Source organism: Ovis canadensis, chromosome 13 (genome assembly GCF_042477335.2).
Source record: "Ovis canadensis isolate MfBH-ARS-UI-01 breed Bighorn chromosome 13, ARS-UI_OviCan_v2, whole genome shotgun sequence".
NCBI classification, from domain to species: domain Eukaryota; kingdom Metazoa; phylum Chordata; class Mammalia; order Artiodactyla; family Bovidae; genus Ovis; species Ovis canadensis.
In genome coordinates, this window is record NC_091257.1 from 55467375 (window position 1) to 55491023 (window position 23649).

Genomic DNA, 23649 nt, shown 5'->3' on the forward strand with positions numbered 1-23649 from the left:
AAATTTTAGCAGTAAGATTTCGTTAGGATCTGTTAAGATTTCTGCACATGTATTCGGCTTATTTAGATGAAATCTGAATGTCATTACTTTTTTTAGTTTTAGAATATCAACAGCAGCAATTAGTATTCTGATCAGAATTCTGTTTGTCATACATCTAAATTTACTAGTACCTTATTTTGTAAAGTGGTGTGCTACTTCATTATAAATTCAAAGGTCTGACTTTAAATATTTATACAAGTAAATACACCATTGCACCGAGGTACTGAGGCATGCATCTGCATATGAGTTAGTTTTGTTGTTTATCAGCAAAGAGAACAGTTTTTTTTTTTTTATGGCAGTACGATTCATGGCCTGATGATGAATTCTGAACCCATGTGTCTGCAATGAACTCCAATTTTGAAAAAGGAGTTTATAGTGGAGCAATTATTGTATATGTTCTGCATCAGATAATATTTCACTCCAAAATACAGAGGTTTTCTTTTCCTTGAAATGTTTTCCCAGTGATATGTTTATTGGATTTTTATTCTTCATTTTAAGAAAACTCTGATAGAGTTCCCTGTTTGTTTTTTTATTAGTAGAATTAATAAAAGTGTAGATGTTCCCAAACTACAGACATCCAGAAGGTCAGTATCTGCCTTTGAGTGCAGGATATCTAACGACCTCTGAATTTGCTTCAGTTCGAATCACAAGTTCCTGTTGGGGAACCAGGAAGTCCCCTTGTCTCCTTTCGATCCCTGTCTGCTCAGCACTCTTTGCAGACGCCCCTTGTGGTGAGTCGGTATCCCCACATTAGGTGGGGGGATCACAGGTGTGATTTCCCCAGAGGACTCTTTAACTGAGGGCGAGCTGGCATGCAACATACCGTGTCAGGTGCGCAGCGTGATGAGTCACTGTGCGTAGACACTGCAGGATGTTGGGCAGAGTCAGCCTCACTAGTGTCCTTTACCACATGCAGTTACAGGTTTTCTTTCTTTTACTAGAACTTTTAAGGTTTCCTCTCAGCAGTGTTTAGGTACAGTCCTGAGGGGTTAACTATAGTCACCTCACTGTGCATTCGATCCCCGGGACTTACTGATTTTATAACCAGAAGTCTGCGCCCTTTCACCCCATCACCCGTGTCACTCACCCCCACCCCTGGAACTTCCAGTGTGTCCTCTGTATATCTCAGAATTTCCTAATAAGAGAGGAGATAGTTAAGTATCAGTGTTTCAAATCTTTCGTCTCTTCATGCAAGAAGAGGTGTGATGTGCCTCAAAGTAGGTTATTTGCCATGAAGATTTTTTTTAATTAAATTATAATTCCAACAATCTGTCATTGATCTGTCAGTAGTTGGCAGCTAAAAAAAAAAAAAAAAAATGCTTTGTGCCTATTATAGGCCAAAGAAGTAGATATAAAATAACCTGGAAAATGTGAAAAAGCTGTCTGAAGCATCTTCTTAGTGGGGACCTTGTGGTTCTGCCCCAGCAACCACACCCCCCTCCTCGGCACCTCCCCTCACATGCCTGCCGGAGGCCTTGGGCGCCTCAGCTCTGCTCTGCTGTGGTTGTATCTATCGTTACAGCTACTTTGATCTCTGAGTTCTTGATCTTGATCTCTTCATTAATGTTTGTGTCTTGCATGATTATTTGGAGATTTGGCCTTTGGTAAAGTAAGGCATTGGAAGGACTGATACTGAAGCTAAAGCTCCAGTACTTTGGCCACCTGATGCAAAGAGCCAACTCACTGAAAAAGACCCTAGTGCTTGGAAAGATTGAAGGCAAAAGGAGAAGGGGCTGACAGTGGTTGAGATGGTTAGATGACATCACCAGCACAATGGACATGAACTTGGGCAAACTCCAGGAGATAGTGAGGGACAGGGAGGCCTGGTGTGCTGCAGTCCATGGAGTCACAAAGAGTCAGACTGAGCAGCAACAAAGTAAGGCAGGTGTATGAATTAAGACAGAAGCCTCCCCTTTTGTAATAGTTCTGTTGAGGCTTCCCCATCTGTACAGGCTGCAGTCCTTCTAGAATATTCCAAAGAAAAGGAACATTTTCAAGGCTGCCCTCGGAGGGTTAAGAAAATGTGATAGTCTTTGGCATCAGCCATTGCTGTCAGCCAGCTCTTTACTTCCTGCTCTGTTTCTTCACCCACTGAGCCTCTGACCTGGGAAAGCAGACCTCTTGCCCAGCCAGATGAGATGTGAGGTGAGGTCAGGAGCGTGAAGGCGCTAAGCCTGTACTGGACACGCAGCCCACGTCAGCTGTGGTTTACGTCGATGATCTTTGTGTGCATCTTATGTTGGTCTTCCGCACCGGCCCCACTGGCCGGCCATAGCATTTTCATCCCTGTGCCTCTAGTTAAAAGGAACCTCACACGTGAAACCCAGAGGGGAGAAGTGGGAGGGCTGGGGCAGTGCCACAGAGGGAGTAACCCTGAGATGGTCCCAGAGGGACGCCGGGCACCTCCGGCCTGGGAGCCTGACAGCAGCTCGCTTTCCTAGAGATATGGTAGCTACTTGCGACCGCCCAGCCCGGCGCTGCCACGGGTCCTCATGGACAGCATCTCCCACTGAATCCATTTCTGCCAGAAGTTTCCACATCAGAAGGCAAATGAAGATTTGAATCCAAAGGACATTACCTCATCAGAAAGGAATCTTGAAGAGAACTTCACGGACTTTGGGAACTTCTCATATTCATGAAGAAACCCTCCAAGAAGAGGCCCAAATGGCAGCTGCAAGGGCTCCCGGTGACCTCTCTGGCGAGGTCCCCATGTCCCCGTATGGTGTGTGGTGGGTGCCTCGTGGTGGGGGCCAGGGAGCTCCCCTGGGGAGCTAGGAGCTGGTGCAGAGCTGCACCCAGAGAACACAGACCCTCGGCTGCTCTCACAGCACAGGCACCTGCTGAGGACTTGGAAGAGACATCCATCCGTGAACCACGAGCAAGAGTGAACCTTTGATCTGTTTGCTAACACAGTCCACCCTTTCATTAGTCTAGTTGTTCACCTTAAAGATTCTACGTCGAAATCAAAGGTTAAGGGGATTATCTATGAGTGTGTGGGTTTGTGTATACAAGAATAGTATATAATCTGCATATATGTCACACCTCTACTTCAGCTGAATCCAGGGATGGCCAGAGACAGCCAGAGACTGGGTCCTCACCCTCCTAAGCCTCCAACATCTCTAACCGTCATAGCAACCCTGCAGGAACACAGACAGTTCTCCAGATGGCCCAGCAAACTTGGAAAGATTGAGAGCCCTTTTCAGGGCCATATAGCTAGAGTGTCAGGTCTTGAATCACACTCAAACTTCAGTATTTAAGCCCAAAAGTCCTTCCATCCCACCAGCCAGCCTCTCTTGTTGTATAAGAGAGGCACCTGCCTCAGGGCATCTGGATCAGTTAAATACCAGCTTGTACCTTAACAAAAGATGAGCCCTGAAAGGATGCTCTTGAGAGCAATGAAGAAGAAAGCCTGGAGAGGTGGGCAACTTGTGAGGATTTCTGAGTGCAGACAGTCCCGGGGTGGCCCTTGTAAAGTGGGGTGAGCCTGTACCCCTAGGTGAGCCTGAGACCACAAGAGGTACAGGACCATCAGGTCAGTATCTCCCTGGGGCACTTAGGCCAGGATTGAAGCCATGTTTGTCTAGATTAAGAAAGTCTTCCTCTGAACTACTCACACCCCCAAAGGGAAGTTTCCCCCATTGGTAATTTTATTGGTATTTATACTCAATTTACCTTGAGAATTTGGTGACTTTTAATGTAGTAAATGATGCAGCTTATGCTAAGTGTCAGAGAAAACAGAGCCCCTGACACAATATCTGGGACACAGTGGACACTCATTTTGTCAAACAAATGAAAATGAGAGTGTAAAGGAATTCCCTTAAGCGCTTGTTGATTCAGGCCATCACACCGTCTCTTTCCATCAGTCACTCCACCAGTACTTTTCCCACCCACGTGCCCATCCTGGCAAAACTCATCTCCTTAAGCTCCATGTGAAAAGGGCTCTCAGCTTTTATCTCAAGAGGATTAAGCCTCTAAGAATGTCCATTCAGCCTCTCATTCTTTTGACACCAATTCTCTTGGTCAAGCTGTGTTGAAAGTGGTTGCCTGACTGTGCCATTTCTCACTGATATTCTTTGGCAAGCTGAAATATTCCAGGTCAGACTGTGGTCCATCCCTTTAGAAGCTCTGTGGGAGGTCAGCCTAGGTTTGAAGGGTGCTGTCAGACTCTGGGCAGGGCTTCCCCAAACATTGCTTGAGCTTTACCACAGAGTGGGAGAAGGCTGGGAATGGACGATGGCCACATCGTCACAGGAAACTGGATCTCTCCTGGGAGAGAGAACTGCAGTGACGACAGGACTGCGAGGGCGAATGGCAAAGCGCTTGCACTCCGGAGTCTCTGAGTCTGCACCGCGCCTGCTCTGTTCTGGAGATGCCCAGTCAGGTCCGGGTGCCGTGCCCGGGGCAGCCAGGAAAGCAGTCTGCTGCTGGGTTGGCCCTGGCCCTGCCCAGGGGGCCCCGTGTCTGTGGTAGGAATCAGGCTCCCATGGCTTCACCCTGGGACCTGCTGCTCGTGAAAGCAGAGAGCTCCTCACTCCGGATGCTGCATGCTGGCAGCACCCGTTTACTGTGGCTGTGGAGGAATGGAGGGCACCTTCCAGGAGAGCTCCTAAGTGGATATGTTCCCAAGAATGAACTCAGAAGTGCCTGAGAAATTCTGCTCAGAGGCTGCCCAGCAGAATCCCACATGGCCCTTTAAAACCGACCCATGCACCAGCCACATCCTGAACTGGGTACCCCAGGACCTCCAGGTGTGAGCCCAGGCGTCAGTCTGTGTATGTAACACACCAGGCAACTCCCTAAGCCTGAGAATCATGGAGCAGGGAGCCTCAGAGCTGAACCCTCCTTGTAGGTTATCCTGTGAACCACACTTCTTTCATGCAAGAGACCCCAGTGGAAAGAGGGGGAGGTCAGGCTCTAGATGCTTCGATGCAGTCAGGGCTCAGGGAGGGTGTGACTTTCCAAAGGCTCCTGTGACAAAGCATCACAGACTGAGAACCACAGACCTGTTTGCTCTCACAGCTGTGGGTGCTAGAAGTCCAAAATCAAAGTGGCAGCAGTGCCCTGTGAAGGCACCGGGAGCATCCTTCCAGGCCTGCTACAGCCTCAGGTCTGTGGTAGCATAACCCCAGTCTCTGCCTCCAGCCTCGTGTCACCACCGTCTCTGTGTCTGGGCTTCTGTGTCCTCTTCTAGCAGGATAGCAGTCAGCAGAGTCAGTGCCCAGAGTGAATCCAGGATGAGTTCATCTTGAGATACTTTACCAAGTGCATCTGCACAGATGCTGTTCACAGAGCAGGTCCTATTCTGAGGTACTGGGTGGACATGAATTTGGGAGAAGCACTATTCAACCTGGCAGAGGAGGGGAGGGATTTCATCCTAGTTTACGTTGTCACCTCTGGTTTATCTCCTACGTGATTGCTCCTGGCCCAACTCGAAATGATGATAATGCTGATATTATAATATCATGGTATTATGATAATAAAGAGTCTTCATTCTGACTCTTCTCATCTTATAAATCACTGAGTGCAAATGACTAAAAATATTGTTTTTAAGGACTATTAATTATGCCAGTAAGATATAACTTCCTGATCAAAATGACTCAAAAGTTAAATATTCCATGACCTTAAGAGTTGAAAATTCACCTCCCGTGACTGAGCAGTGTTACATGGCTGGCACTGTGATTATATGAATTATCGTGTGAAATAGCATCAGCAAAACGGTTTCAGTTCGGTTTTTAAACATTCACTAAAGGTCAGTTACCAGCCTGGCACTTATTTTCAGGTGTAACCATTGAATTGTCCCATAGAAATTCAGGATGTGATAGAAACACCTCTTTTCTGAAGCATCTCCAGGCAACTGGTTGAAAGGAGGAGCTTTTCCCTTCTCTGAGCATCAGCCATCTCGTGCGAGAACAGAGAAGAACCTCGGGTTGAGAGGTGCCCTGGCTCAGGACTGCTGGTGGCGTGGCAGTCTACATATGACAAGTTGTTTTGGTTATGGAGCCAACCTGTGTACCTTACATTCACATAGACAGGTGGTGGTTTGTTGTTGTTTTTTTTTTAAATCTCTAAATATAGGTGAGTTTTCTGTATTTTCAGAATTGTGAAAGCACCCTTATCCTAATATTTTCTTGTTTTAATTTGAGATTACTGGACAAGTGATTTCTGGGTTTTCAGTAATAATGTTTACCTTTAGAATTAATTTTAGCATTCCATCCCACAATTTTTATCTTATTTAGCAAAAACAGCTGGGTTTGCTGCATCTAGCGCAATGTGAAGGAAAAGTTGGCCTGGATGCAGAAACACACGAAAAGCAACAGCACTGGGAAACCCAGAGACATAAAATATTTTTTGAATTTAAGTTTAGAATTTCTGCATGCTTCCTGCAGGAATCGCAATTATGCTCCCTGGCTCAGAGATGCCTGGTTCTTTCTCAGTTCAAGGTCGCTTTTCTCGCTGCGCTAATAGCATTGTTCACATCTCCTTTTGTTATTCCCTCTCTGGACCCAGCTCTTTCTTCACCAGGGATTTCCTCGAAAGCCAGGATGACCCTATGCCTTGGAGACACCCCTCAGAGGCTGGGGGACCAAGTGTTTATCTGGCTCTTGTAATGGGTTGTTAAAAGCACTTGTTCATCAGATATTTTCCTTTTCTTTTTATTTGTAGATTTAAAAGTATTTTAGCAGGTGTACATTTGCATATAAAAGAGAATGAAAGATAAGAAGTTGGGGCTTTTTCTCTCTTCCTCAGCACCATCTCTCTCCTGCCTCCCTTTATTTAGCACATTTTCATTTTCTTTCTTGGTTCCCATTTTCTGGACACAAAATGAATATCAAAAAGAAAAAGGAAAACAATCTCAGGGATCCTTCACCACTTTGCAAGAAGATAGATGATTGGGTTCAGCCAGCTTGTGTGACCAAGTAGGGAAGAATAATATTTATCTCGTCGTGTCATCAGCCTGGAATTGATAGCCAGGGATAGATAGTAACTCCCTGGGCCCCTTGCCTTATTTTGTATTTTAAGCTGCAATATTTTCTACTTTTGAAACTCCCCATCTCAGCACAACTCTGAGTATGTGAGAGAAGCCTGACTGAGCGATTCGGAGCTGCAAGCTTGTGCATGCGTGTGTGCTATTTCTGTGTGCATCCGAGCATCATTGTGTTCTTAGAAATAGTTGTTTTATCTAACTGTTTGCACTACTCAGTATTTTTTGAGAGTTTGATATTACTGACAGGAAGGAGTATCTCTCTGGAGTTGGGAGTCACAGGCTACAAAGTGACACCCTAAGGGGCCACCCAGTCCTCAAATTTGTAGACTTACAAATTTGTAAATGCAGTGGTGAAGACTCAGGTCTCAGGTCTTTGCACCTTAAAAAGGTACAAAGGACCCTCGTCCTGACCTTATTCATAACAGGCCAGCTGGAACCTCCAGCTTTGTTCCCTTCCCTGCGTCTGCTCACTCATTTATTTAATAACTGAATATGCATGGCTGCAGTGTGCAGCCTTCAACTGATTGATTCTTCACTGCCTTCTTCCAGAAAAACCTTGACTTGGATTGCCACAAATTCAAGTCTGTAGCTTTGCCTTATGATGTTGAAATTCTGGCCAAGTCTTCTAGGCTCTTCCAGAAGAGGGTCTGGATTGTTTGAGCACCCCTAGCAAAAATTGTCCTCTTGCGTCCAAGGATTCTGAAATATGGTTTGTTTGATACGGATAGCTCCTTCGACATCCCCAGGGGACTGCTGTGGCCTCCCTGCTGCTGGGTCCTTCAGTGGGAAAAGCTGGCCCTGACATCCAGCTTGTGTCCCATGGCTGAGGTTTGTCTCTAGGGGTGCTTGTGCCTCATTCAGTGAACACAAGAAACTTTCTCCCTGCCCTCTGGTTTCAGAGTTGCAGGTATGTTCTGAGTGGCCTGGGCAGTATTTTAATTTTCTTAGGGCAGAAATCTGGCAAGACTAGGCCCATTTTCTCACCTGGCAGCTGTTGGCTGTGGCCACAAGACAGCTGTCCGCCCCCCCAAGACAGGACGCAAACCCCCTCTTGTCCCCTTGCTGCCCCACAGCCACAGGACCCAACCTCCCTCCCCCGTTGTCTGGCCAGAGTCACATGTGTGGTCCTGCCTGGCCCCTGCGAATCTGCACATATACCCTGCCCCATCCTCGCTGTCTGCGGCAGAACCTGTGATCCGGGTGCTGAAACTCCTCTGCCCTTATTTCTACAGGCTGCATAGCCTTCAGCCTCTCCTGGTCATTTTTTTGTAAACCAACCCTTGATCCTGTTTTTCCTTTCTGGGTCATCTCTCAGTGCTTGGTCTGCTGTTTTGTGCTGCTCTTCTGACTAAAGAGTGAGGGGAGGACTGGCGTCCTGAGCTCTGCTCCAGCCCCTCCTGCTGCTTTGGGGGCGCTGGTCCTGCTTCAGTTAGTGTCTGCTCCTCCAGTGAGTGCAGCTAATCCTTTCACGTTTAAACTTACCTCTGCCCTGAAACCATTAACCGAAGCTTTCACCAGAGGTAAGGGCAGGCGATGCCCCCAGAGGCCCTCAGCTAGCTTTGCCAACCCCATATTACTCAGGTCTGGGCCTCCACATCCCAGATAAAAACTGTCCCAGGGGCCACCGGTGTCTCTGCTTGGAGAAGGACCCCAGGAGATCTAAGGATCAAATGCCAGTGAGGAGCTGGGTTAGGAAGGAGGCAGGCTCAGGCTGAATGGGTGGGAGACGTTAGCTTTCTCCCTCCAAACCGCTGCATGTGGACAGCGGACACAGCTCAGGGAGAGATTCTGGAGTCCTCCACGTAGGACAGGCAGCAAGCACCCGAGGGAGGTGTGGGGCGTGTGACTGTGGCCCCTGATTTCTAGGCACTAGGATGGTCCCTGGACCGAGGCAGCTCACTGCCCAGCCCTCCCTCCCAGGCTCAGATGAGCGAGGAGATCCATTCCGTCTCATATTTGGACAGAATGCTTAATCCCCACCCCACCTGCCAGCCTGAAATCACCTCACAACGAGTAACGTGAAGTTTTGCACAGAAATTCTCTCTGGAAAATAAATAACGTGTTCCTGATTTCTGAGAAACCTAAGAGCAGGCTCACTGGAGTGAAATGATTCCCTTCAGATGGTAGACAGACGAGCCCAACTTCCAGCTCCAGCCACCAGGGGCTTTTGTTCACCCAGAGGCTGCTCTCTTCTCTTTCTTCCTTTTTCTTTCTTTCTCTTTAAAAAAAATTCTTTCCATCTTTGCTCTCTTTTCCTTGCCCAAATAAGTTTAAATGAATGCAGAAATAGCACATGGTCATTAAAGTCTGGACTTGTATCATAAAAGCTGGAAAACTTTTTGGTTGATCTTCATAACAGCATGTTCATCTTGTTTACAGTGATTCTTTACCTGTTCAGAATTAAGACACCCCACCTTTGACTTCGTTAACACCTTACCCGCGCCCGATGTTGCCTTACAGGGACTCTGAAGTGACAAGAATGTTAGAATCAATCAGAGTATTATGATGTGCTCCTGTCCAAGTCGCCCTGGGACAATGGGCCAGGCCACTTCTACACACACACACACACACTACACACACACACAACTGGGACAATGGGCCAGGCCACTTCTACACACACACACACACACACACACACAACACACATACACACTACACACACACACACACACAAACACACACACATACTTACTTTCCCCTCCTGCATGTGCCGCATCTGGTGTTTCCCTTTAGTAAAGTTTTCAGAATACTAGTTCCAGTGTGCACTGATTTAACAACCCAGCAATGTTTTTATTTTTTAAAAAGTTTCCTTAGAATTTATTATTTTCAAAATAAAATCCCTGATCTGTACTTTTTAAAATTAGATAACATTTACTACTCCAAAATAGGATGTTCATTTTAAATGCTTATTTTTTATCTCGAGTGATTCTGAGTAGGTAAGTTATGTTTTTTCTCCTTTTGGTAGTTTTTAACCAGTAACAAGGGCCTCGTGGTTCAGTTCTTAAACTGATCCAGTAGGAGCAGGAATGCAGCCAATGGCCAACCCCGTAGTTTGTGGCCCTGTGGGGAGCATGGCCTCGGGGCCGTTTTGCAGTGTCACTGCTGAAACTCTAAGTCTCCTTTCTCCACTTCACCCCCGATGCCTTGAGACCTGAGGCAGCGGGAAAGCCTGCATCACTCAGGTCCTTCACGGGACCTCTCTGTAGTGTGCTTTTCCCAGCAGGCTTCCCCACTTAGAGAAGGACCAAAGGGTCTGTGGGTTGTATCCTGTTTGTCTGTATTTTGTTGACTGTGCTTTTGGTGCTGTATCCAAGAAATCACTGCCAAATCCTGGAGCTCTTCTCCTACCTATTCTTCTCAGAGCTGAATAGTTTTAGGTCTTACATTCAAGTCTTGAATCCTTTCTGAGTTGATTTCTGTGTGTGATGTAAGGTAAGGGTCCAACTTCATTCTCGTGCCTGTGGGTGTCCTGTTATCTGCACCTTTTTCTCACCTGTAGAAACGAAAGCCTACCAGAGGCTGAAACAGTCTGCTCTCCAGGGCAGCGCACACCAGGCCAGAGATGGATTCCAAGAGGCCACAGCCCCCACATCACAGCCGCCAGGTGAGCAGAGAGACACTGGGAGCCCCCAGCCACCGCCCGGGCTTGTGCAGGGAGGAGTGTGCCCTCTCTGGAGTCTGCTTTGTAACAGGCTGTCACCACCTTAGGATGAGCCAGGGCTCCGTCCTTAACAGCAGGCGTTTGGAAGCAGCTTCCTTCCAGGATGTGTGCTGCCAGCAGCCTATGGACCCTTGGAGTCTGCCTGGCATGTCATGACAGTGCCATCAGAGACACCCTGAACTCCCTCTCTTCTTCTCACACCTTCCAGTTTGTTAACCAGCGGTGGGGTGTGTCATCCGGGCTGTTTCCCTTGTCTGAATGTTGGGGGATTTGAGCTCCTTTAAGTAAAAAGACTGAATCCCAATAAAAGCTCAGTTTTTAAGCTTAAATATAGTTCCTTCAATCCAGGATTTTTGTTTTAATTGTAGTCTTCCTTAGTTTTCTTGAAGGGAAAGACTACCCACTCCAGTATCCTGGCCTGGAGAATTCCATGGACTGTACAGTCCATGGGATCGCAGAAAGTCGGACACAACTGAGCGACTTTTTCTTTCACTTAATTTTCTTACATGTTGTTATTGTATTTTTATTATTTTTCAGTGGTTTCTACTTTATTACATTTTATTTTTTAATATAGGTCACTTCAGCTCCTATTGTGAAGGTAATGGATTAATAACAGAAGGAAGTGTACTTTAACGACTTTCTAATTTTTTGGTGTAGGGGTGGGTACGTGCTGCATGGCTCATGGGATCTTAGGTCCCCGACCAGGGATCAGACCCAGGCCCTTGGTAGTGAAAGCACTGGGTCCTAACCACTGAACTGTCAGGGAATTCCCTCTAATTTTCATATAAACCAGCACGCTGGAACTTCACCTGTAAGAATGATTTCTTAGCACCACATAATTCCCAGTCCATGTTCAAATTTCCCGGTTGTCCCAAGGATGTCTTTATCAAACAGACATTTCGGGGGGATTGTCAGACACGGTCCCAGGCAATGCTAGGCATGCGCGCCGATCTCAGAGCCACCCCAGATTGAATCGTGGACATGTCACGTGTTGGTCAGTGCACCTGTCTCTAAGAGAAGCCACTTTGTTCTCGTGTCTGAAAAGACCCGGTTCATTTAAGCAGGTGCAGACCGTCTAGGGGCTGAACATGGACACTTTGTTAAGAGAACCGCTTTCCCTCAGAAGTTATGAGCAGACACACAGGTTACAGGTTAGGAAAACAGCACACGCCTTTTGAGGAGGTGCTCATGCACCCTGTAGCCATGATCTTAGGTGACTGCCAGACTCAGACTGGTAGCAGAAGCATCCAAGGCTGAGGGCACCCAGGAGGCAGAGGTCAGGGATCACCCTGGCCAGCTCCAGGGAAAGGGCTGGGCAGTATGTGTTCCCCATCAGCCTTTTCAGGCTAGTTAAGGAGTGGCCTCAGTGGTTCTCAGTGAAGGTTTATTCTCCTCTAGTGAAGGGTCTGGCAGAAGGGCTTAAAGGTGGGTGGGCAGGCACTGTCATCTAGAATACCAGTTAAGGCACGAGACTGGTTCCCAGCTATCGCTGTCTCAGTGATCTGTCGCTGCCCAAGTGTTACAACAACACAAATCGTCCAGAGGTTAGGGCCGCCGTGGAGACTCTGCTCGCGTGTGCCTTGTGGCCATTTCAAATGGTGCTGTTGGAATGACTTCACTTTCTACTCACTCTTTGTCAGTATCACAGGAAACCACCTGCGATAGCAGGTTACCAGAGGAACTCCTTCCCTGTCATTCCCCGCCTTGCCTCCTGTGAACAGCTCTTTCCCTGTTGACGTTTGTTTAACAGGTTAGGGCTTCTTCGTCCCCCGCGGCGGCCACGCTCACTCTCCACGTTTGTGCTTGCTCCTCTCAGGTTTGAAAACCAGCAGCGGGACATTCAAGACAAAGACAACTCACAAAATCGCTTCGGAAGCGAGTTTTTCATCCAACGAAGGGAGTCCTTTGTCAAGGTAAAGTCGTGGAGCCTTTCTGAATCGTGCCAGCAAGACGAGAAATGTCACTCCGCCCAGGGTGAAACTCTTGCTGCACATGATTTTGTTGGGTGACATGATGGAACGTTATGGTTTGGGTTTTGTTTATCTGAAGTGACAGTTGAAACTTTAGTCTACCTTTGAAAATATTTGCCCCAGAGCCAAGTATTGTTTTGCAGCTGTTGTTTCCTTGGTTTAAGACTCCATTGACACCTCAGTGAACCACAAATTAGCGTCTACAGCTGCTCGCAGTAGGGCTGCTTAGAAACCACACAATGGAGGGTGTCGGGAGAGGGCAGAGAGAGAACGCAGGGCCTTAAAGAAATAAAGTGGCCTGTTTCTTCTTTCAGAGACAGCGGGTATATATACAAGCAATTGCTGGATATTTGTTTTTGTATTCCTCTTTTTTTTTTTACCAAGTATTTGGGCTGGACTGTTACTGCCTTTTCTCATATTTTCTTGCTTATTTTCAAACATGAAAATTTATCTTTTTACATTTTTTAAAATGTAGTTTAAAACTGTAAGTTTTTGGAGCAGTGATAAGCGAGTTGTGTGCTAGATTTGTAATCACCTAAAATACTGATTGTGCAATGGCATTGAGTCACTGAGGAAAAGTTTATGGGTGGGAGTAGAAGCAGTTGTCTGATGACATACCTACCTTTTTGCTTTGAGCTAAATATCGTTTAAAACAACACACAATTGCCTTTGCAACATTTCCCCTTAAAAGATGTCCTATAGATGATTACGTCACATTTGAAATAATTACTTGCCCTAGTGAAATTTTAAAACAGAAACTTTACATTTCTGATGTTCCATAAGATTAACTTGTTTAGAAATGTAGTATTCGTACAGTGAAAAAAAAATTCATTTTCATTTATGTTTTGAAAACTCTACAGTATTTTTTAGGACCTGGAATATATTTAAATGAGGTTGATTTTCTGAAATTAAGTTCTTGATTTTAGAAACTTGATATGTTCAATTTTAGGGAATCACTCTTAATTTTTAAAAACTTATTTTTAATACCTGCATTTTTATCTATGTTTCTGAAGGAAGTGAGAGATAATGAATTATAGATAAGAAGAGTTTTAAAGTATATTTTTATGATTTTACTGTAAATTCAAGTTCTAGGTCTCCTGAAAGGAATTTTAAAAGATAATAAATTCTACAGGCAGTTTTTAAGGATTAATGTCACCATTTGGCTTAGTAATACATCCCTTTAGTTTTTAAAGATTGTTAGAAGTGTTTGTTTTAGAGGTCCTAAGAAAAAACAATTCTTCTTAAATTTTTCTTATATATTCCCCACTTTGGGCAATGTTTCAACACATTCAGAAAGCAGTCAGATTCTGTAGAACATTTTCTCAGTCTGATCATTTGACATTTCATAGCTTGCATCAGTATTTCATTATAAAATCAAACTTCTTTTCCCTTCAGTTTGAGGCAGGGGCCTTTTGTTATTACTGTCATTTCTGCATGAAATTTATTTCCTAAGTTACAAGTAACCACATCATCCCCTTTAAGGAGGAAAAAACAAAAAAGAGCCCTTCAAGGAACGCTTGGTTCTCCACACTTGATACTAATCCAGTGATGAAAGTTCTGGACTTGAAGTGTGTTGGTTTGGCTCACTGTTGGTCACAGTTGGTTTCTTGTGCTGGGTTTGGTGTTCATATGCCTCCCCAGGCTCGCTCTTTGTGCCTGGACTCACTGAAATTTCTTAGAGGCTTACATTTAAGGACCCCACTTACTGCAGTCATTCCTCGTGCTTTATTGCTTTTACAAGTGGTCTCGAAACCCAGTACTCGAGAATAAACATAACAGCGCAGTGCTGCTGTAGCACTTTTAAAAATTCTTCTTTGCTCTATTTTGTCAGTGAGCTGATGAGCAACCTCAAAAAAAAAAAAAGACCCTGCTGGACCTTTAAAAAAAAAATGGCTTCCTCTGATGTCCTAGAGACAATAATTATGATGTGCTAGTTAAGCCCAAACTACAGCTGAGGGATTTTACTTTAAAGCAGCGGCTTGGGCGCAAAAATGCATTTATAGCTCTTTGTCTGCACCTCATTATGTGTGGGCCTGATTCATTAAGTAATTGGTTTGCAGTTGTTTACATGAGTATTAAGGCCTTCCTTTCAGCCGCCTTTGAGAGATACATTGTGCAAATGTTGCCTGTGATGAATGCAGAATGAGGGCCAGAGGGTCCGTCCTATTGGCTAAACAGTGCGCTCTGTTGAAAAGCCAGAGAAAGGGATTGGGCGCTGCTTTGCATAGCAATGACTTTCTTAATAAGCGTTACAGATTAATACACACCAGCTATAAAAGATGCAAAGAGATACTCTTAGCACATTTATCCCTGCTCATTTCATTGTGATGGTGGTGGGGTCCCTGTGCTTTCATATTCCGTTTTCCCGAGCCACGGCTTCAGTGCCTGAGCGTAATAGAATCCGATGTTTATTGTATTATAAATCACGGGCAAGTAGGCAGATCGGCAACAGTTTATTATTAAAGATTCTTTCAGTGTAAATCTTTTCTCCCATTGTATTTGCCTGAGCAAAATCATTTTGTGGTTGAGTGGGGATGAAAGGCATAATGTACGAAGGAGTGAGTCCTAATAGGAAGCTGTTCTCCGAGTAAAGACCACTTGTCCCCTTTTGTTCAGGGGTGCATGCCGGAGCTTCCTCTCCTCCGCAAACATTGTCTCGCCCCACCTTCCCCAGGAAGCCGTTTCCACTCTCCCGGATCCATGTATTCAACCGAAGAGAGTATTTTAACCGCCTACCACGTTAACTGCAGTTTACTGCCTGGATCTAGATAACCTTTACCGAAAGAAAAGGAAGTGTGCTTGTAACATAATTGCCTAGGGAAAAGGTAGCAGAAGTCACCCGGCTGCCCCACCCTGGCAGGGCCCGCTGTGGGTGGTTTTCAGGGCCAGCCCTGCGGCCCCGGGAGCGGCCGGTGGAGGGCGCCAGGCAGCAGCCGTGCTCCAGTGGGACCATCCTGGCTCTGCTTGCCTGGCCCTAGGGCCACTTCCCCTGGAACGATCTGAAGATCACAAGGAACTCGTAGTCCAGAGAAACAAACACAAGGTTTTCCTGGATGGCCTTGAGGTTCTAGGGTAAAAGCCCTGCGTCTCTGCCTTAGCAAGTCTACATTCCCCTTAAATTCTACCAAAGTAGCAGCTTCCTAAAGATTCCACATGTTTCTCTTCATAAGCCCGCCTACTTTACCCCCACCCGCACTTCGCCTTGGCCTGAAAGAACAGTCTTTGCTTGATTGGCTGAAGGGAAGGAGTGAGGAAATTGACCCCTAAAAATGGCATCTCCTGCAGGGCCCCTGGTTGACCGTCAGGGGGCGCTCAGACTTTGTCTAATTAAAGCTCTCCGCCTTCAGTAGACCTCGAAAATTTAAAATCAAGGATTCACAGTGGTTTGTTGGCACGCTGATTGGGATTTTTTTTTTTCTTTGTTTCTGAATTGTCTTTTTGCCTTATATTTTTCCAGAAATATGTCCGGAGGAAAATTCTAGCTGAAGACGCTATGTGAGACATTTTAACACTGATTTTAGCCAGCAGTCAAGATCATTAGAAATTACAGAATTCAGAGTCTAGAGACCACGTCTTCTCATAAGTCAGTTATTCTTTGCTGGCTTTTGATCAGACCCTAGAACTGCAAGGACTCTTCCCACGGGGGGGGGGGGGGGGGGGAGGAGGGGGGGGGTTCCTCATCGTCCCCAGCACCAGAGACCAAATTCTTGGCAGGACCCTCGAAGTCTCACTGCTACACTTGATGGACGTGGCCTCAAAGCCACAGTAACTTGGGTATGTTTGTTAATGGGCTATACATACAATTTTCTTTCAAAAATATGATACTGACCATGAGGTTGAGAGTCAGTGTGTTACTAATATTAGAACCTCCCCAGCTCTGAGGAGCTCCTGGGGCCTGCTCCACCCTCACTCTGCCCACCCCGCCAAGCCTGGGCCTGCCTCCCGGGACCCTGTGCTCACCTGACAGCCCTGACACCCTTCACGAGCACAGCGTGTCATGAGCCCTGGTGTGACTTGATAAAGAATCTCTTAGGAACCCGTAGAGCTTCCCTGGTGGCTCAGATGGTAAAGAATCTGCCTGCAATGTGGGAGACCCAGGTTCGATCCCTGGGTTGGGAAGATCCCCTGAGAAGGGAAAGTCTGCCCACTCCAGTGTTCTGACCTGGAGAATTCCATGGACTGTATAGCCCGTGGGGTCGCAAAGAGTCGGACGGGACTGAGTGACTTCCACTTTCATGTTAACTATGTAGACTGTTTCTAGCACTATCATTACCTTTTGTTCATAGAACATGAACAGTCGATAACTGTCAATTACAGCTGTTTTCTCTAGTACCCATGTCAGCAGGATCACATCCTAGGTGCTCACAAGATGCTGTGCTTAGAATAAGACCTGCTATTTAAGACCCTGGCCAACCTTAACTTCTTACATGTAGCAGGGCTGAAAACAAAAGTGATTTTGATGAGAGTTGTCCCAATCGTGTGTCCTAATCCCTTATCAACAGCAAGGGAATGTATAAACAACATGGGAAACTGAGATGGCTTGATGGACAGACAGAGGGAAGACTTGCGATGAAGCCAGAGTGGTGGAATGTTGACAGGTGGGCACAGGGTGCTCCCTGTGCGGAGGGGGAGGTGCCACCCTTCCGGGACACAGTGCAGAGACGCTGTCCTGTTGGAATGCGACCAGTGGGGCGTGGCCATACCTTAATCCACTCAGCTGTCCTGGTGTCTGACCTGAAAGAGCTGTTTGGAAATAGGACCTCCAGTCGAATGGTGAACTTCTAGGGGAAAAAAAAAAGAACCCACAAACCCTGCCCTCTTGGACTGCAGGAGTCACCCACGAGGCTGGGGAGGGCAGACTCCCTGGTTTACTGCCTGGGCATGAGGCCCTGCTTCCTGAAGGCCTCAGTGGTCCCAGCCCTGGGCCTCTGTCTGGTTCTGGGTGCAGCCTGCAGGCTGAGAGAAGTTTTACATTTTTTAACAATTGAGAAAAATTCAGAGAGAAATAATGCTGCCTGATACTTGAAAGTTATATGAAATGCAAGTTTCGGCACCTCTATGTCAAGTTTGATCAGAACATAGCCACATCCACTAGTTCACACACTGCCCGTGGCTGTCTTTGTGCTGCAGCCAGAGTCAAGTAGTTGACGGAGACCACACACCTGTGCCGTTTACCATCCATAGCTCACCTTTGCTGCCTCTGCCACACAGACCAGAGGTGTGACGTCCACACTGTTGGGGAAGTTCAGGCCGTCGGGGTCCACATGCGTTACATCTGATGGAACACAGGGACCTAGCCCATGGCCTGTAACCTGAACTCTTGTATTCTGATGCTTTGGGGAGTGTTTTTGGTTTGGGTTTTTCTCTTACGGTACCTTACAGTAATGGGTGCACAAGATGGCTCTGTCCACACCCAGGAGATTCCTCACACCATCCCCACTGGCCTTGACTCTAAGTTAGCTGTGACCCAGAGAAAGAAATGTTGACCCTGCAAATCACATGTAATAACCAACCTTGCATTGCAGTGTCACGTCGACTTGCAGGGATGGCTTTCCAAAGGGAAAAATACTTGCCCCTAAGGGGTGAGACAGAGAAGGCAATGGCACCCCACTCCAGTGCTCTTGCCTGGAAAATCCCATGGACAGAGGAGCCTGGTGGACTGCAGTCCATGGGGTCACAGAGAATCGGACATGACTGAAGCGACTAAGCAGCAGCAGCCACAGCAGCAAGGGGTGAGAATGGTGTTGGAAACACCCAGGAGCATCTTCCACCTTCCTTGGTGAACACGGATGTTTAGTTTTGAAACATGTTTCTGGGTAGACACTTGAACAACCTCATCTGAACTCACATAGAAATAGAAACATGCAGATTAAATAATCTAACATCAAATGTTGATCAAGTGCCTTTAGGCAGACACTAACAAAGGTCCGTCTAGTTAAGACTATGGTTTTTCCAGTGATCATGTATGAATGTGAGAGTTGGACTGTGAAGAAAGCTGAACACCGAAGAATTGATGCTTTTGAACTGTGGTGTTAGAGAAGACTCTTGAGAGTCCCATAGACTGCAAGGAGATTCAACCAGTCCATTCTAAAGGAGATCAGTACTGAGTGTTCTTTGGAAGGAATGATGCTAAAGCTGAAACTGCAGTACTTTGGCCACCTCATGCGAAGAGTTGACTCATTGGAAAAGATTCTGATGCTGGGAGGAATTGGGGCAGAAGGAAAAGGGGATGACAGAGGATGAAATGGCTGGATGGCATCACCGACTCGATGGACGTGAGTTTGAGTGAGCTCCGGGAGTTGGTGATGGACAGGGAGGCCTGGCGTGCTGTGATTCATGGGGTCGCAAAGAGTTGGACACGACTGAGCGACTGAACTGACTAACTGAACTGTGATTATTGAGGCTCACCTGTTCCTTCTGCATGTATTGCTGAGCACCTGCTAAGGGCAGGACGCTGGGTACCCAGGGACCGAAACAGGTATAGTGGATGTTCTCATGGAGCTGACAGCCTAAGGGCAGTCACATGTCAGTGTGTAACAGAAATGGCTGTGAAAGAGCAAATTTGATGAAGACTTGGGGATGGAGGATGGGGTGGAGGGGATGGGGAGGCTATAGCAGGAAGCCCAATGAAGTCTAGGCATCAACCTTGGAGGCGCTGTTCAGGCTTCTTTTGCCAAAAGCAATGGGAAGGCATTGAAGAATTTTCATTTTCAGCAGGGAGGCAGAGTAATCAGAGTTGTGGTTCAAAAGCTCACTCTTACTGCCAAGTGGAAAGTGGGCTGGAGGGAACAAGGTGGATGTGGTGTCAGCAGTTAGGGGGCTATTAAAAGGCAGGTAGAGATGCTACTTTGGCCTACCAAGTAGTAGCAGTGCCAGTGGATAGGGGACAAGTGAGGACTTGGGAAGTGCAGGGAGGTAAGCTTGGTAGGACCTAGTGACTGATTGGGTATGGGAGAGCAGAGGAGTTGCAAAGGGTGGGGAGGGAATTGAGGCTTGGGGTGCCATTGGCCAAGACAGGAAAAGGGCCCAGGTTTGGTGAAGAAGCATGAGTTTGGTTGTGGGTGGACATGCTGGCTGGCGTGCTGGCCATGAGATGCTTCGGAGGCAGCCAAGTTGAGACAGCCAGTGAGCTCTGGACATGCCTGTGGAGCTCAGAGCAGGGGCCAGGCGGTAAGGACCTGGTGTGTGCTTACCTGCCTCTGTGCCCTTGTCGTGCCCTTGTCTTGCCCTGGCCTGGAAATCCCTTCTAGCTGCCACAGTAGAGTCCAAGGTGCACCTTGCTTCCTTGGGATCTTGCAGCCACACCACCACTACCCCATCATCCATCTGTTCTCTCAGTCCTCCCTGTAGTGCTCCTGCCAGCCCCCTGCCAGCCAGGTGGCTCTAATTATTTGAATATCAACTGGAAAATTAGTTTCTCTCTGCACCTTTATAGCATTGTTGTATCTGCTGACCCCTGCCCCAGAGTGAGCCCCGTGTCCTCCTGAAGTGGGAGCTGGCTAAATAGTAGACACAACCCACAACAATATTTTTTTTTGGATCTGTCTTCTAAAGGAAATAAAAGCAAAAATAAATGGAACCTAAAAAAAAATTAATGGGACTTAGTTAGACTTAAAAACTTTTGCACAGAAGAGGAAACCATTGACAAACTGAAAGACAGCCTACAGACTAGGTGGAAATATTTGCTAATGATATGACTGATAAGGGGTTAATATCGAAAATAAATAAAGAGCTCATACAACTAAATATATTTTTTAAAAAAAACAATTAAAAAATGGGCATAAGACCCAAATAGACATATTTTTTTCAGGGACATGGAGATGATCAACAAGAACAGAGAAAGATGCTTCAAATTGCTAATTGTTAGAGAAATACAGATCAAAACCACAAGGTCAGAATGGCCATCTTTATAAAAGACCACAAATAACAAATATTTGTGAGACTGTAGAGAAGAGGTAACACTTCATACATTGGTGGGAGTGTAAATTGGTGCAGCCACTGTAGAAAACAGTATGGAGGGAGGTTTCTCAAAAAAAAACTAAAAATAGAGCTATCATATAACCCAGCAATTCCACTCTTGGCTATATATCTGAAAGAAATGAAAATACTATTTGAAATGATATATGCACCCTGATGTTGCCAAGAGATGGAAGCAACCTAAGGGCCCACCAGCAGATGAGTGGATAAAGAAGATGTGGTCCATATGTACAGTGAAACACTGCTCAGCCACAAAAAGGATGAAATTTTGTCATTTGCAACAATACCAGTGGACTTGAAGGATTTTACACTAAGAGAAGTAAGTCAAAGAAAGACAAATACTGTATGATATCCCTAATGTAGAATCTAAAAAAAAAAAAAATAGCATAAGCCAGTGCATGTAATAAAAAAACAGGCTCATAGACACAGAGAACGCTGTCAAGGACCTACTGTAGAGCACAGGGAACTCTACTCGATGATCTGTTAATGACCTATATGGGAAAAGAGTCTAAAGAGTGCTTAGGAACTTCCCCGGTGGTCCAATAGGTGCTCTATGCTTCCAGTGCCAGGGGCCCAGGTTTAATCCCTGGCCAGGGAACTAGATCCCACATACCTCAACTAAGAGTCCATGTGCCGCAACAAGAACTCACATACCACAACGAAGATTGAAGATCTCACGTGCTGCCAGCAAGACCCAGCACACACAAAAAATAAATATTTTTAAATAAATAAAAAGAGTGGAGGTATGTGTATAACTGATTCACTTTGCTATACAACAGAAACTAATACAATGTTCTAAATCAACTATTCTCTGATAAAAATATTTCAAGATACAATGAACAAACTAGTGGTTACCAGTAGGGTGGGCTAGGGGAGGGGATTGATAGGTACGGGTTTTATTGTACAACACAGGGAATATAGCCAACATTTTATAATAACTATAAATGGAATATCACCTTTCAAAATTGTGAATCACTGTGTTGTATACATGTAACATATAATACTATACATTAGCTATATCTCAAAACAAAGAAACAGGTACCAAGTTTAAAGGGAACATTTACAGATGTTGAGCCTAGAAAATTATGCCTTCATGGAGCTTCTTTTCTAGGAAAAAAAATGTAAATTATGGCAGCTGTAGCAGAAGGCAGATTTTCAAGTGCTAGGTTGGCCCAAAGGAACAGAGGTGAGTCCCCAGGGTTTCCGGAGTCGCTGCTGCACGGTGGTCCTCGTCCTATCTCAGCCCTCTTCCCAGCTAAAGGCCAAAATCTGCCCTCATGGAATAATCTCCAAATGTAAACTCGAGTGAACCCTTCAACAGAAACATGAGAAAAACATCGAATCTCAAGCCATACACAAGCAACTGTTTCTTTTTTAATATCCCCTTGACCATTTACTACAAACCTTAAAGAATTTAAGTGTAATTAAAAGCCTGGATGGTGCTCCCAGAGATGATTCTCACATGCATGACAATTGGGAAAGGTGAGAGAAGGTGATGGAGGTGGGCACCACCTCTTACAGAGCCACCTCGGGCCAACAGCTTCAGTAAGCGTGTCACCCAGCATCAGATGCGTCCTTGGACCCTCACATTTTCACGTATGTGACACACGGAAACCTGAACACAGGTGACAGGACACTTGAGTTTTTCTCCACCCGGAATCAGTGTCCTTAATTAAGCACACAGAGTTTATTGTGAACTCCTTGTTAAACGGTTGAGTGTTGGTATCACTGGCTTGATGAAGATAAGGCTGGGCTGGCAGTGATGAGTTGTGCCCGCTTCTGTGCCCCTGGGGCCTGCCTCCTGCCTCCCACCCCAAAGCCTTCCCAGCGAGCGGGAGACCAAGGCTCCTGGGACCCTTCCAACAGAGAGCATCAGTAGGTGCCTCTGGGCCAAGGGTACCCCGACATTTGCTTTCTGCTTTTAAAACTCGGGGAGTAAACATAAACTTTCTGGCCTCCCAATGAGTAACAAGTGCCTCTTTCCTCACTTACTACTTGTAAAACTATTAGTCTGTCTTTTTTTCAAAATTTAGGTTCTATTTCTTTATTTTACAGGCATGAAAATGAAGGGAAGCTAACTACCAATATAAAGTCTAAAGGTAAGAGAAACAGTTGGAGACCAGACTGTCATTTTGTGTTTTAACAAAAAGGGTGGTATGTGACGTGTGGTGTCATCTGCACCTTTAAGGGAGATATAAGTGGGTGGAGAGCCTGCCTGTGCTCACGGGCCCGAAGGTCTCCCTGGAAGGACCCAGGGCTTCTACTGAGAACAGGAGGCTTCTCCCCGGGAAGGACCCGGAGGCTCCTCCTGTGGCCAGGGGCCACAGCATTTTAACTTGCAGGTATGAGTTTGCCAGGGATCCTGGCCTGTGCTCTAGGCACGTCTGCTCACGTGCACCACATGGGGTCCGCAGGAAGCCCTTTGTGGGCTAGGTTGGTGAAGTCGACCTAATCAGACTGCAGAGATGCTGAGCTGCTCTCTGGTTTTCTCTTCCAGGCTTCTGGAGCGAGTCTGATGAGAGTAACTCAGAAATCGAAGCTGTTTTACGTCCCAGGACACCATAACACGTCCACCAAAGATTTTGATGATTTTTATGACTTATAAGCTGTAATATCTATTAGAAATAAAGTCTTCAAAAAAGCTAAGTCCTTGTGTTCAGATGTAATGTCCAAAATCAATGTACCCTTTTAAGTTTTCTAGTTGTTTAACATGAAAAGTTTAGGGACCATATTGTTATTCCAGTGAAATTTCATGATGTAAATATAAAGTGGCATATTTGTTTTGAAGCCTAATCAAAAAGCACAGTGATGAATACAGTGCCCATCAAAACCCAGTTGGTTTCTTTGGAGAAGATGACAGGCTACTTCTAAAATTCATAACAAAATTCAGGGGACCCAAAATAACCAAATCAGTCTTGGAAAAGTTGGAGGACTCGCACTTCACAATTTTGAAACTTACTGATATGCTGCAGTAAGTAAAGATAGGGTAAGTAAAGATGGTATAGTAGCTCAGATGG

General features: G+C 45.9%; 1 protein-coding gene across 14 annotated transcripts in view; it reads left to right on the forward strand.

Annotated features, from left to right (window-relative positions):
* The window catches only part of KIZ (kizuna centrosomal protein), an 88020-nt gene extending 64742 nt beyond the window's left edge, over positions 1–23278 (forward strand). For 11 of the 14 annotated variants that reach the window (XM_069546481.1, XM_069546484.1, XM_069546480.1 and 8 more), the window contains 4 exons: positions 10524–10628; positions 12502–12598; positions 22688–22731; positions 23130–23278. In XM_069546481.1, coding sequence (XP_069402582.1) covers positions 10524–10628; positions 12502–12598; positions 22688–22731; positions 23130–23197 — 314 coding nt within the window. In that variant the 3' untranslated portion in view covers positions 23198–23278. The remainder of the gene's footprint in view (positions 1–10523; positions 10629–12501; positions 12599–22687; positions 22732–23129) is intronic. The other 3 variants (XM_069546486.1, XM_069546485.1, XM_069546490.1) reach the window with 1 other exon arrangement.
* The last annotated feature ends 371 nt before the right edge of the window (positions 23279–23649 follow it).